We start from the raw sequence: 15,720 nt of genomic DNA, 5'->3' as shown, positions 1-15,720 counted from the left end.
GAGCATAAATACAGTGGCATGTTTTGTGTACAACTTGTCCGGCAAAGTTCAGATCATGTGCATCAATGTTATGTAATCTCCAGTACAAACCCCAAGTTATTCAATTTCATGAAATTACGACCTCCAAAGTTGTACAGGGTGTGTTTAGCGAAGGTTACACATTCTGATCGAGTCGTAATAATATATTATGCTTCTGGCACTTCAAGCTTTGCAGACTGATAGTCATTTGCCTGGAGTTTTATGGATATTGTTTTCAAATGCTGCCACTTTGTAGAAAAAAAGTCAGGAGCAAAGCAAATTCGCACCTCGTGGGTTTCCTATGGCCTGTGCCACCAGCAAACTGCCATTTTTTTCCTTTGCTTCATGTTCACATTCCCACGTATAGGTGGCGCAGCCTCGAAACCTTGCATGTAGTCCATCTGGTTGTTGGTTGTTGCAAGTGATTCGGTTCTGCTTGGTCTCCAGGCAGCCCCATGGTGATGTGAATGTGGAGCAGACAGAGGCAAAAATGGTGGTTTGTGGGTGGCATAGGCCATAGGAAATGCACAGGGTGAGGATTTCCTTCACTTCTTACATTTTTCTACACATAGTGACAACCTTTGAAAAAATATAGGCAGAACATCAGCCGAATGACTGTTAGTCTGCAAAATTTGAAGCGCCTGGGACGCTACCTTGTATTTTAACAACTCAGCCAAAATTTGCAACCTTTGCTAAAGTCACCCTGTACAAAGTTATGGAAGATGCAGTCCTTAACGTCACTAGAAATTACATGCACTTCAGATTTGACACGAGGTGCTGAGAAACTTGGTAGAAGCACTCTGCATAGAAACAGCTGGTGCATTATGACAAAGTATGAAGTGCAATTTACCTTAGTGACACAACTGTATAAATTCTGTGGGCATACGTGTCCCGCTGATGCGCCCTGCTGCGCATCCTCTATGCCAGCATTTTACATTACAGAAGGTGGACAACACATGACTGTCTCAATTGAACTGCACTAGCAAAAGACTAATCTAAACGACTGCCACAGCACCTCTCCAGAATATCTGTATCAAAGAAACACACCTGTGCTGGCTGATATAAGCAAAAAGTGACTGGGTAGAACAAAGGGCATATATGAAATGCATAGTACTGCGGAACTTCACAGCTGCTGACTCTGGCACATGAGGGACTAAAGGGAAAAAAATAAGGTGCTTCTGCATGCTGAAAAAGTACAGCGGCACATCACAGGTACGCAATAAAGGAACACAAGTAAAATGCTAGCTTGAGCACATTCAAACCTTACTCTCCATAAACCACGGTTATCAATCTTCGCTTCCTGCTGCCTTTGACCCACATCGTTCCTTAGCATGGCGCAGCCAAGATTTTATTACTGCTTCCATACCAGCCCTAGTGGTCCCCAGTAGGTTCTTGTTGCGCCGTAGTGCCTCTAAAAGACAAAAACAACAAAATGCAGGAAGAAATACCCCAAACAGTACATCGAAATTCGTTGACACTAATTGTATAATTACGATGGATGGGCATAGGTGGCACCTTTAGCCCGTGAGAAGCACAGTACATATTCCGAAGACCCACTATATTCACGACAAGATCCAGTTTCAGTGTGTGCGCTAAAATTGACGTAATTTAGTTTGTCATTACCAAATTCCCAGCTCATGTTGCACACGTGTCCTTCCGTGTTCTCACATTACACATAGTTAAAGGAAATAAAATATGGAAAGCTGGAAAGTGCGGCATTTCCACCACCAGTGACTGTACGCTACCCCAATACTAGTGACGATGGAAATCAAAATGGACAAGGAAAATCCCAATGCTTCATACCTTGGGTGCGGCTTACGTAAAGCGTCTAAGCGTTCGAAAATACATAATAGAGATATAAAATATACAGGTAACCTCTGAGACTTCGGCAGGACACGCAGTACACACCACACCGATTAGCACCTACGAACATGAAAACTGCACGTGTAAACTACATTTACATCAACAACATGAAGCTAGACAATGAACGCGTTTAGCTGAAGGTATTCATTTTAACTCTAAATCCTGCAGATTAAAATGAGTGACAGACTGGGCTTCGAACAGTGAGCGAATCGGTAAATCACTTTGTCTACATCCAGGGAAATGTCCAGACGAGTTGTCAGCAAGGCGAGGCTGATCAATCACTCTTTGTTTGAAGTTGATCCGATCCATGTTTTCAGCCTACACAAAGTAGAGCCCCCCCCCCCCTCCCCCCTGTCAATGCACCGATAGGCAGTGTCACCAGCGCTTTCGAAGAACGTGTAACTTCAGAAGTTCTTTTAGGGTGAATGCGGGCACAATTTTATTGGTCCAAATTATTACTCCGTAGGATGTCGAGAACGGTGCATCCTATATCTTGGCCTGTAACGGTAGGTTCAATGATGGCTTCTTGGCTGCACTCTTGCAGATGTCCTATTTGGTCATTTTCGTAGGGGTAGGAACTCAAGGAAGGCCTCAGCGCGCCATAATGCATGTAGCACAGCACGACGACTACCTGCGATTCGTGGGCGACGCCCGTGGCTTCGTCAAATATGACGATGCAACGTGCTCTCCCAATGCTCACGGTCAAGGTAGCCTGGATCTGCCTATGATGTCTGTGTAGTATACTGCCGCCTGTTGCTAAGTGTTTAAGTGTGTGTTGCTAAGCTTTTATCCATTTCCCTGTGGCATCAGAAAGTCTGCTTCATAATATGTTTTAAAATGCATGAGCCCTGAGAAAACTGTAAGATATGTATAACAAAATAGCCAGAAGCACAGATATCCAGGATCAGCTATAGTCATGCTCAACTTAAGAAGGAAAAGAAATCTAGCCCGTCAGCTACATATGCCGTGCAAACTAAGGAGCTGCAATAGTGTGCCAGGAGAACAACTGCCGCGCCACTATGCGATATCAGTAAGGCAGCACCCTTTCTGCTGCACCACACTGCCACGTGGTCAATCTTTACAGCCAATATGGAAGCAGAGTGAGTATGATGGGCTACATTATCTGCCGCAGGGAGGTCGCTGTCTGTCATGTCGCTCTTTGTGACGCAGTGATACGTTGAGAGCTGACGTACTAGATTTCTTTCCCTTGAGTTGAAAACGACTATGGAGTCATACGTACAAGCTGTGCTTCCTTCTGTTCATTTAGGGAGCTGTTGAATTCTTCGAGATCCTCCGAAGTTGCGAAAGGTGTCCTAACTAGTGTAGTAGGTGACGTTGCAGCTCTAGAATGAGTAATGTTCTGGCTGCACACCTCCTGCAGTAGATCACCCTGTTGCTGTAGTGCCAGCCGCATTATGTGAAGTAGCCTCAGGACTTGTCGCTGGAATTCTGAACAAAACACATATCTTCAAAATCTCATAGGAAATGATTATAGCAAACACATTCATCGTGCACAATGCTACATCAATAAGCAATATTTTAAGCGAACCACACCTTCTTCTGGTAAAAGTGTCTTGTGCTGCGGCACAGACTGCGAGACATTCTGTGTTGTCCTCCGTGGCCCTGTCAACATGCGTTTTGGGAACGTGTTTAATGTCACAGTAACTCATTATTTGTTCACTGTAATTCTCATACCTTGGGGTGTACCGACAGATTCTCGTGGTGTGAGGATAATGTTTTCATTGCAGGGTGCCCTGTCATCGTCATCACCTGCATTCAAAAGCAGAACAAAGCGCCACCGATATCAGATACCATAAAACTCAGCTATAACAGTGCTAGGACTTCTACTCCTGTAATATAGTTGCTCATAGTCATATATCATTGAAAAACACTTTGTTAGCTTATTCTGTCACTCCCTAAGTCATCCTTACCCATTCCGTAGGCTTCAGGAAACGCACGTTCAAGTGGTGACGTGCTGCCATGGTCATCAACTGGAACAACTGGAATGAAGAATTGAAGAGTCGAAAGGGAGAATGTATTTATGAGGAGAACGCCCCAGCGACTGGCAGTTAAGCAACAAAATTTGCCTCGTGTCTCCGGCAAGGCATATGCTTACATAACCTCACTATAACACTATAGAGGTGAAGCTTTTGAGATTACCAGCTGCACTGGACTGTGGGAAGTTTGAAGGAATGGGTGGCATGCCCGGCAGCACTTCATCTGCCTCAGAATCAGACTCTTCAGGCAAGGGTTGTATTCGCTTTCGTTTCCCTACAAACATGGGAGATACTGTTATACAGAAGGAACCCTGACATGGACAGCAGGAGGCCAAACTTGGGTACCTGAATACATACGAGCAAATAAAAATGCATAGGGCAATGCACGGTGGAAAGACCTTTAGGTTGTACTTTTGACTGTTTTGCAGTCAAGGAACTAAGTAGAAGCAATGAGGTGACATTTAACATGGCTCAATACTGTGCCATATATGACAAGCTGTGCACCCGGAGTCTTTCTGCTCTGTGGAGTATTATAGCCACGCAATCACATTTGCAAAAGCAGTCCGAGAAAGCAGTTGCTGACACGGTCCTTGCGTGAGGGGGGAGAGCCCTGAGCCTTTTCCCTTTTGTGTTCTCAGCTCCAGTGCTCCTTAGACATGTCTGAGCTGTCATGTCATGTCACGACGTCCTCTCGGTCTGCGATGCGCTCGTTTCATGATGAGATTATTCTTAACAGCATGTGGTACGGAGGCCTTGCACTCGCTCTGTAGGTCACCTGCCTTCATCGTTTTTTCTCAAAAGCTAATCTTATTTGTTGCAAAACACTCCGCAGTGAAAAACGAAAAAAAAAAAAGGGGGGGGGGGGTCACGGTAGTGCACTTTAACATGTTTGGAAACCCTGCCTAGTCTGTCAAGAAGTCGAAAGTCATCATGCAAAATATTTTCACTCTGCGGTGTAATAGCTGCAGAGTGGAAATTACAAAAAAAACAAAAAAGTTTGAGAAAGCAGCCGTGGGCAGCCGACATGATTCGCGCGTGAGGTAGAGAAGGCCCACCTTCTATTTTCTTTTTTTTTTTTTTCGCGCAGCTCACGCCAAACTTACACGTACATGGTTGAGTTGTACCACTGATCACATGCAAGGGAGAAGGATATGTCATAATGTGCTCTAGTTCTGCGATGCGCTCCTTTCACGTGGCGACGAGTGTACGAAACAGACGCCTAGCTCTGTAGGTCACCCATGTGTTGAATGTTATGTCAACAAAGATGAGGAGGACAAGGTCGCTTACCACGCAACGGAATCATGTTCATTCTTAGATCAACCTTTGCGGAATAAACAGCTCATCTGCATCCTTCCTCTCTGTCCTGTCATGATTATTGTTCTTTCACAGGGGCTCATTTTATTCATTGTAGAACACTCCGCAGCGAAAAACAAGATATTTGTGGGGTCACCTCAGTGATCCTTTAAGAGGTAAATACTATATCAAGCTTCACTCTTTCTGCTCCTCAACAAACATACTGTGCCTCACGTGCACATCACCATCCTATGTATTTACACCCGTATTTTGGTTTTTCATAAGACCAATTTCTGCGTAAGCGTAACAGAGTAAGTAAGTGAGTGCCACTTGCCTTGTTTCACATGTTCTGTGACATCTTCCAGAAACCGTTGTGGCATGGTGCGAGCACGCTTTCGCTTCTGCTGTTCTGTGCCAGAGTCGGTGTTTACATCTGATGTATACTGGATGAGGTCCAACTTCTGATAGGCTTCCTCGTATGTTGCTGTAAGCATGAAGGTAACTAAATAAACCAAAAGCATACCTGACAAGATGTAACGTGCGTCCTAACAAAATTCAAACGGGTGACACTATACAAAACTGTATTTCAGCCCTTTGCTTAGAGAACTTACAAAAATAGAGTTTTCGGGGGTACGTCTATCCTACATGAAGCAGTACTATGCGGAACCGTGACATGTGGTATGCATACGGTATATCTTCAATGAAAATGGCTCCTCACCGAAAAGACCGACACGGTAGGTGTCGTGCGGCCCAGTGACCAGGAAACCCTTCATAATTTTCCTCCTCGCCTTGTCGGATGCAACCTTCGGCCACTTGCACGTCGTGCCTTTCACCCAACTACTTGGCACAACTTCAACTTCATCTTTTTGAGTGAAATGCACCAGAGCAAACATCTGAGAAAATCAACAATGTCCACATGTAACTCAACATGATTTACACATCAATAGGTACCCAACTGGGTAAACACAAGTTCATCCTATTGCTCCTAAAGTCTTCATTAAATGTTGCCAGGGTGTCTTGAGACAAGGAGAGTCCAAGTGGCAAGTCCAGTCACGTCACAGTGCATGGAATATCATTAAGTATTTGTCAGTCACACACACACACACACACACACACACAAGAAACAATGTCTTATCAGTGTCTCAACTCAGTGCAGAAGTGGTATAACTACATGTTTGTCCTGAAACGGTAGTTTCACCATTTTTTTTCACATCTTTAAGTGACCAGCACTTGAGACTAGAAAGGTGTGAAACAACATAGGTCCCTATGCGGGAAGACTCGAACGGTTGAAGATACAAGTTTACTTTTTTGCAGAACTCTCTTCCTAGGACGCAGACTTCTTCCGTCTGTCTAAGCGTTGCAAAGTTTGAAATGACTACTATATGGTCATTAACTACACAGCAGTGGTCACCTTCGTTGATGCCTAAGACGTACCCAGGCAGTTTTACCATTCCGTACTCTGGTCCCCTGCATTCTATTGTCAAAGGCCCACTCGAGTGTGGCCGACAAAACACTACATCAGCATCTCATGGCTTTGAAGGTGCAGTAGCACATTGCCTTTCCGACAATCGATTGAAAAGCTGCTCAAGCGGAGTTTCACTTTTCCTCAAAAGCCTCTTTAGGAACGACATATTGTTTTCAAAAGGAAATGCTCTAAACTCGTCTAGAGCATCCTTATTTCTTACATGCTCAGCTATGTGAATCAAACAATGTACGTTGTAGGAAACATGGTGGCTGCCGTAGAGACGTGCGAAACACTGCACAAAATGTCTAAGTAGTGATTCTGCATAATCTGCATGCGCTTGACAAAGTGCCTTGTTTGCCAGGATGAAGACAGCACAATGAAGTGTTAAGAAATTGTCATATAGTTAGGAGGGCAAGGCACGTTTGAAGATAGCACAGCCAGTGTGAAGCAGGATTTGCCGAAATTTGGTGTTCTTCCATCTGTCTAACTCTTCTAACGACCTCGGTTTCCGTGCAAATTCTCTTGGTATATGCTGCCGAAGTGACATATTTCCCTCAGATATTCTTTGTCTGTCAGAAGGGCCTATAGCACACTTCGGAGTGTTCACCCAGAGGTTCAGTAGCTTTCTCATTACCCCCAGGCATATCAAATGCATATAGTCGAAGGGCACGCAAGTAATACAGACAATTTCAAGTTCGGTAAAAGCTGACGTTCCCTTGTGGTGGTTAATATCGTGCTGCTGGCGAAAGTTGTCATCTGTTCGTAGCGGGGCATTCATGTTCAGAAAGCACATGCGATTATTCCGATGCTCTCCTTCAACCATGCACTTGGGGCATCCTGAACGTGCATTATGTCCCTTTGTCGAAAACGTGAATGCCCGTGCCGGAGCGTCACAAATAATGCTGTGCAGAGAAAAAAACGCAAGACTGACCATTGATGGAAAGCCCATCCCTTAAAAGCCCCTTCAGTTTCTGGATGAGTGGTGCCAAAAACCCATTTGCACATGCTGGTTTGTCGGTCCCAGAATATACGCCAACCAGGAAAGGGTTCCCATTGCCTACGCCTTGAGGGAGACATTGTATGGGCCACAGCTGCAATTTAGAACTCTTACTTATGGGCAACCCATCAATGTTGAACGTAAGAGGGATCGCAGCTGGTACACACGAAAGATTGTCTAGTGTTGAACGGATACCCATTAAACAAACCAAAGTGACAATACTTTCCACTTCCCAAGGCCACAATTCGAGATGCTGTGTTTCGTGGAGTCTAAAAAAGTGTGCGTACATCGTTAGGGAAATGCGACGTACGAGAAAGAACTGGGGAGCTATTCTCGTCAAAGTAAGCTACCTGCTTACTTTCTTTGCAAGGAGGTTATTGGTCGCCAAATAAAGAAGGCGTGAACGATGGGAATGTCATTGGGAATGGTTTTCACGCGCCGTGAGCCAATAGTCGAGCATTTGATCGTCCGGCCTTGTTGCTGTGTCGGTGTTTTCACGACACGATTATCACGATACCGCCCTTCCCGCCCCTAGATTGTCTCGCCGGAAATGGAAGACTACAACTTGTAAGAGAATGTTCCAGGAATGCGGAGAAAAGTGGTCATGACAAGTTCACTTGATTGATAGTAATATCTAAAAAACTTCCACGGGGTTAAAATAGGAAAACAATTTTTTGTAGCGATTGGGTTGTGAGCGAGATAGCGAACCAGTTGACAGTGGGGTGGCGCTCGTACGTGCCCAAGATTTTGAACAGGCGCGGAGTGACGCTAAAAGATTACTATTTCCCGTACAGTTTGTTATGTCATTTCTTGTTTAAGCGCGACGCAATTTGTTATGAAGTGAAACTGATTTCGTTGTCTTCGCCTTGTATCCATATTTTTCACTGTCCTCAACCCCGATAAGCCCCCCCCCCCCCCCTCCCCACCCTAATGTAATGAGTCGTGTGAGACAGGAGCATGGAACGACCACTACATTATTCTTAATTCTGTCCGTGTAAGGGACCGACTCTTACTAGTTTAAAGATAGATATGTCATCGCTTCAATCGCCGATATGACGAACGACTCTGCATCGGATAGCGGTGCATTGTGGTGAAGCACGAACCACGGCAATGAGCATATCGTCCGATCATTGTTCCAACGAAATGCAAATATTTATGCACTATGCGCCATTTCCGCCATCGTGAAAACGTATTTGGATTCAAAAACAAGTCATACTCCGAGGCATGTACGCCATTCTCATCGTTACCGCCGTCCCCGTTCAAAGTAATCACCCTCTTTTCGGTGCTTACTTTTCAGCGCAAAAAGTAAGATACTACGTCACTGCCTACGTCAAAATGACGTCCTTCTTAACATGATCCCGTGAGCTAGGGAAAATATAGGGACACTGAGGGGACAACTTCAAAGAGCAATGATCTTCATAGAAGAACAGTAATGAGTGTGGCGCCACTTTTTGACCGTAAAAAAAGACAGCAGCGGCGGCAGCCCGCCGCCAAGCTTGTCAAGCCAAAATTGCAGAGCTTCAGTTCATGACAGATATTCTATAGCAGCTATAATATTAGGACGTCATAATTATTCCTGCACGTTTAAAGCTACGTACTTTTGTTTCTCCTTTTTCCCATACAACCTATTTAAATCCGGTACACAGCGCCACTGTAGATCTAAGCTGTGATGCTCTACAAGCTGTGTATGCGCTGGGGATAAATGTCCCTAGAAATGGGCGGAGCGTTCAGGCGGAGCTTGTCGCGGTGGCTCAGCCCGACAGCTCGTGACGTGTAAAGTAAGCAGGTAGCTTACTTTGACGAGAATAGCTCCCCTGGTCGCCTGGAATACCGTTTCACTGAAGAAAGTTTGTTCGTCATCCCGTCACTGTTAGTTTCCAAATTGTTACACCAGCAAAGAGCAAGAACTTGGTCAGCCAATCCACGTGCCAATTTGCTGCAGGAAGGCAGAAAAAAAAGTATTAAGACGGGCCGCAACACATTGCTTACTTGCCACAACTTACTTGGCTCCCTCAGCACTGTCGTGTCAGCTGCGTAAGGCGTAATATGGATTGTCAGAACATTGAAAACAGTCAGTGGCTCATCAAATTAAAAGATCTGACAATCCGTGCTTACCTTGTTCGGCTTACCTTCACCAACTGTCTTCATGCACCAACTTCATGCCACCCATCTTCCTTTGTCGCCCAATGTCATGATGATGGTGGCGATGGCGCGTCTATTCACTTCGTCGCCTCGCAAGTGGGTTGTAGATAATGAGCGCTTTCCAACCGGAAGCCGAACTGCTAAGCCGTTGCTTCTCAACCCACACTAAGAATAAAAAAGTCAGCACACTCCAATATGACCACTTATTTCCCGATAACCTCGATTGCAGGAGGAATTCAAAACTGTTTAGGCCTGATTTGGTTTGACGTAAAGTAAAGAGCAGATTTAGATGTTTTCTTTGGTTTCTTGAAGATGACACAGCTCGGCTTCAGAAAAGCATGCCGAGAGCCAACACACAGTCGCAACCATCATAAGGCACATTTTGTTAGTCATCACTAGTTCCTATAGTGGGGAAAATGTTTGTGTTTGTCTGTCCAAGCATTTACAAAGGAAAACTAGTCGAAGGTCAGTTTTATTTTTCATGCTTGGTGTCGCACCATAATTTTCTTTTGCGCACAAGCAACAAAGAATTCGAGCTACTTACAAGTAGCTTTAATTCCTTGTTTACAGCAATGAACTAGGTGTACATTTTAACCTTTTTTTCTGTGTTTATTTCAACGTTGATAACACGCCACTGCATAACCTCCAGTCCACCTACATGGTTTCCTCTTGGTGGTGACGAAATGGCTGAAAACACATCACTGTACATATCACAAAGCAAAATTCGAATGCTGCCGATTAACCTAACATTTATTTCGTCTACCCTCACACCCTCACAAAGGGATGCTGAAGGACCAAAAAGATAAGACCACAAAGAATTGAAAAGAAGAAGTACAGAACACTGAGAAATGGTACCCGCATGACATTGCGCTCAAACTTTACAGATGCTGCAATATGTTACGCTAGTAGGGATTCAATACTACGACTATAGTGACGCGAACACATGAGCATTCTCCATCATCCGAGCGAAATTAGACAGACTGATGGCTTTTGGGATGCAGGTTAAAATTATGCTTTAAAGGGAACTGTAAGACAACGAATGCAGAGAACTCTCTATAAGTAAATGAAAACAAGTAAGAATGTATGCTTAACACACACTTATTTGCCACGAATGGTAACAGAAAAGGTCGAGGAAATATACGGCGATTCCAGTGAAATGCAAAATGAAGGGCAGTTCTGAAGGGGCCAGAGGGAATTTTGAACAACGACTCTTCTTCGGCGGGCCACTGTCCTCATCACAGGCATTACTAAAACTGCAGGTCTACCCGCCCTTTAGACACGATGCCGAAGCTCGGGAAGGTGCACCGACAAACGACAGTCTCTGTGAGCAATATCAGCTCCCCCCTGATACTTTCCTTTCACTTCATGAATCGTAACTCTACTGTAAGCTGCACTGCATGAATTGAATTGCTGCTTAAGTAACACAAATCTGATACCGACTGTTTGAGAATTCACTCATTGAGAGCTCACCGCGCACTGCAGTATTTGTATTTCACACACATTGAAATTGACTAGCATAGAAAACAATAGATAATGACCACTGGGCATCTTTCTGTGCAGACCTGTGCACAGTCATAAATAATATAAAAATTTGTACTAGATATCAACCGATATCACAGAATACCAACGTGGCAGGGAAATGAACAAAGTCAATAGTCCCTTTTAACACCAGCATTCCTGACGGAACACAATGTCCTAGGAACGGCCACCGGAATAAATAACAGGTACAGCGGTGACTCTGCCTGTTTTAAATGCATAGGATATGTGCGTATTTCCGCCAGAGGTATTCGTATTTGCCGACTTTTTAGGAAGTATGTGTTCTTTTTCGTAATTACATTGATAGTTCCTCATCTTGATATAACACGATCACAGTAATTTCTGTTCTGCACATGCTCGGGAAACTATAGTCCTCTTAGTGTTGGTATTAGTGCCGATAATTGCAGCAAAGATGCAATCACCAGGTGTAGGAAGTAGCAAGTTCCACGTGAACGTCGGATGCGCATTACAATGTGCATCGACGGCCGAAGAGGGGATTATGGAATGGGGCGTTCGGCTGCGGGCTAGGCGTATCGTCTGCTCCTCCTAGTCGGGATGACAAAATGGCGATATTGGTGAGGTCGTATAGGTTAGTCTTGGCTAGAGCCCTGCACGGGCCGACCTTTCCGGGTCACCCGGCACGGGCGCATCGAAAAATCGCCCGGCCCGGTGACTCAGTGAGTAGAACCCTTCTGGCTCGGTGACTCACTGAGTATAAATTTTCAGTCATGACTTACACGTTTCTAGAGCTTATCAAACAGATTTATAAGTTCATTTATAAGAAGAGAAGACAACGCCACAAACATGCAACTGCTGGCGGTCACCGCACCAGCACGAGACCAAATTAAATCCAGAACGCATGCGGGCAAACGCGTTATCGTTGCACTGCCAAGTTTTTGTGGAGGCAGAGGATATTGTTGACAAACTCGTTTTCCCGATCCGTGTCCCTCTCACCACGCTTTGCGAACGTGATTGTGAAATATGTGACTAGTCGGGAGCATTGTGAACTGGCTTTCAAAGTGTTCTAGAGGGTCGAATCATACGCATCATGCAATGTCCGTTGACTTTAAATTAAATTTTTTATTTTAAATTTTTTACAAGTTTTTACAAATATATGCACAGGAATGACCCACGCACGTGATGATACTAACTTATGGTACTCAATAGTAGGAGGAGGAAGATGCGGAGGACCACACCCCAGCAACACAAGGCTGTCCTACGGATGTCCGAGGTACGTCAGAAGTTAGATTTTGGGATATTCCGGGGATAACGAGTCTCGTCTGATATATGTACGCTCACAGGTCTAAGTGAGAGAAAGAAGGAGTCCTCCTTGACGTCCGACAGACAATCAACCCAACAACACACGGCTTTCCTAGGGATATCCCATGTATGTCTGATGCTGGATGTTGCGATAATCAGTTTCGTCCAATATATGCACGCTCACACGTCCAAGTGAGAAAAAGAAGGCGGTCTCTGGAATGTCCGGAAGATATCCATAAGGACGTTAAGCAGATGAGGGAGGGACGTTTTATGGATATTTCTTCATAATGCTCCTACTAAAGCAGGCACAGCGTGTATCTCTAGCGAGTGTTACTTTTTTATCTTTTAGAAGTCAGTCTTTCCGGTATTTTAAACATCTGCCTCCGTCTCCTGTGGTTTTGTTTTCTGTTGCTCCGGTTTGTTCCCCATGAAGGAGAATAAGCGCGGCGTTTCAAAAAAGAAAACAAAAACAAAAACAAGAGATTGGGCCACTCAGCCTGAAAGCTTTGGAAATGAAGTAGCATTCACTTCCAAACAGAACATTGATGTTCTTGCGAGATTTTACACATTCGAGAGCCCTGTTCGCCTGTGAGTCGAAATGAAGGGTGAGATGTCTAAGTTTAATTCGATTGCGTACACAAACAACAGTGAAATGAGAAATTGCTTGGCGTATTAAGTCACCGTGGAGGTAGTGTCTCTGTTTCTGACTTATTTGGTTTGAGAAAGTGAGTTGGTTCATAGAAAATCCGACTTTGTGCAGTGCTACATCGTCCCCCGTTTCTCTCTCTCTTGCAATACATGATCCATACAGCATCACATTACGGAGCTGATTCGGACAATCCGTGAAACAGCCATAACAGGACCTCCTGCGGATATACGGCTATGGATATCCCTCCATTAATATCCAAGGGGAGCCCCACGGAGGTCCATTTTCGGATATAACCATTGGGATCTATTTCGGACGTCCGTCAGAGATGATGTTCTGTCTGGGTAATATATTCGTAATTTTAAAGCACACGTGCTACATTACTAATGTGAATAATTAAATTAATAAAACGAAATTGTTGGGCTACATTAAATTAGTGGTTAACACAGTAAATGCTATGCCCAGAATCTTTTTCAGACCAGCCCAGAGACTTTTCCCAATGGGAGAGCTCCTTAATTTCTCGGCTCTCATCGTTCATTGTTCGTTTTGTGTCGGTTCGCTGACGTATTCTGCACACTTGCCAAGTTCGAATATTCTAAGAAACACCACTATGCTGGTTCTTTGATGTTTCCGAAAAAGGAAAGGCGTGTTTATAGCGTAGAATAACTGTAAGAGCGCGGAATTATACCCTCACAGGTGCCGTCACTTTTTCTTGTCAACCATGTTTCAAAAATGATGAAATTCCTGATTCCGGTTTCAGTAATTGCCTGTTGTCCCTTAATTCTCAACTGTCTATCCACATTAACGGTGTAAAAAATGCTAGTTTCACTAAATATGTCACATTAACAGACAAAAAAGATGTCAGGGGCAAGCAGCGTAGAACACTGGTTGTCTGTCGGACGTCCCAGAGGACTCCTTTCTTCACTTGGACCTGTGAACCGACCGCCTGTGAACGTCGTAGATATATACATGGCGGACGAAACTCGTTGTCCCCACGATATTCCAACAACCAGCTCCAGACATACATCAGATATTCTTATGACTGCCACGTGTTGTTGGGACATAGATCACGACGTATGTCCTTTTCTGGATATCCTGAGGATGTTATTTTTGTGCTTTATTTTCTTCATCCACGTTGAATATCCGAGGGATATCCATCAGACAGACGAATCTGACCACGGACGTTAGGACATTAATCGTACATCCTGTGGATATTCGGTGTTGTTGCGGGAGGTACTTTGAAACAGGCCGATTTAGAGAGCTTTGGAGCATGATGCTCAACGCAAGGAGGAGCAGCCTCAGCGCCAAGACCGCCCCCGCGTTTCGCGGCCACGCCTTTCCTTCTCGCGTACAAAGGGCTTTCCTCCTCGTATTTGAACATGTATCAACAGACAGACCCAATTGTACAAGTGTAAATATTTTATTAAAGCTAATGGTGTTGCAAATTATCAGTTATGATGCAAACTGTGTTGCCAATCTGTGTGAAGGAGAAAAACCCAGTCGAAAAACCTGCACAACCTGAAACCGAAGAAACATACAAGACAGTACACATTCCTACAATAGAAAAAATATATTTATTATTTTATTATTAATAAAAATATATTATATATATTGCATATTTAATAATTCATATAAACCGTCTATTAAGAACCAGGAGTTCTCCAGGAACCAGCCTCATCCAGGACTTGCCGTGTTTCAGCCATTCTTTGAACTTGAAGGCAACGATGAAGGCTTCAAGCAAAGAGGGTCCGAAAGTATTTTGGTAGGTGGTCCAAAGGTGGTATGATGTTGTGAAAATCCTGTACGGGACTGGAAGGCACAAGAAGGCACAGGTGCCTTCACCAAAGCCGTGTGAACTGCTAGAAGTTAGCGCTAATCACAGCCCCATCCTACGCCAGGAAGACGTTGAATTGCATGGTGGCATGCTGCACTTTGGTTTCAATGTGCTTAATGTGCAGCCCAGCCCAGGTCCGAGTCCATGGCCACACCAAGGAAACGAAGGAAACCTACATGCTTAAGCTTCTTGGCACCCGTCCAAAGAGGGAAATTTGTTATAGTTGTGCTTGTGAAAAGCAGCTCGACACACTTTTCGGGAAGAAGGGACAGAAACACATTAGAAACTGCTACAACTGAACCGTGAAATGCCGTGCATCCAGGGTGTCGAACCGGAACGTTTTTCGTTCCGGTTACATCGTAAACGATCCGGTACCGGTTCTGCTCCGGAGCAAAAAAATATCGGTTCATACCGGTTATTAACCGGTTCCGCTTTTGCTGGGAACATTCATCCCACCACAAAAAAAATCAATGTTACAAATTGTAAACCCGTTTATTCCGCATACATGGTATTTAATATTAATAAACAGCTGTGAAATTGGTATCTCCTGGTTCCTGTAGGTTACTGTCTGTTCAAATGGGCTTTCTCCTTTCTTGAAGCACATGCTACAAACGGACTTGTATGTCGTGATGTCATACGTGAAGTACTTTCTTGCTGGATTGGAGCGAT

General features: G+C 44.4%; 1 protein-coding gene across 2 annotated transcripts; it reads right to left on the bottom strand.

Annotated features, from left to right (window-relative positions):
• Positions 1–327: 327 nt before the first annotated feature.
• LOC135392887 (uncharacterized) lies at positions 328–9,851 on the bottom strand. Of its 2 annotated transcripts, none has more exons than XM_064623554.1 (11): positions 9,749–9,851; positions 9,637–9,663; positions 9,429–9,569; positions 5,890–6,064; positions 5,506–5,655; positions 4,042–4,152; positions 3,813–3,881; positions 3,577–3,651; positions 3,436–3,504; positions 3,122–3,330; positions 328–1,429 (listed from the first exon to the last, which is right to left on the bottom strand). In XM_064623554.1, exons 4-11 carry the CDS (start codon positions 6,062–6,064, stop codon positions 1,370–1,372), a joined length of 918 nt encoding a protein of 305 aa, XP_064479624.1. In that variant the 5' UTR covers positions 9,429–9,569; positions 9,637–9,663; positions 9,749–9,851; the 3' UTR covers positions 328–1,369. The 2 variants fall into 2 exon arrangements, with proteins under 2 accessions (XP_064479624.1, XP_064479625.1); XM_064623555.1 differs by having other exon boundaries at positions 9,763–9,794.
• Between the last annotated feature and the right edge of the window lie 5,869 nt (positions 9,852–15,720).

The sequence above is a fragment of the Ornithodoros turicata genome, chromosome 4 (genome assembly GCF_037126465.1).
Source record: "Ornithodoros turicata isolate Travis chromosome 4, ASM3712646v1, whole genome shotgun sequence".
Classification (NCBI taxonomy): Eukaryota; Metazoa; Arthropoda; class Arachnida; order Ixodida; family Argasidae; genus Ornithodoros; species Ornithodoros turicata.
This window is presented reverse-complemented; position numbering and strand designations above follow the sequence as displayed.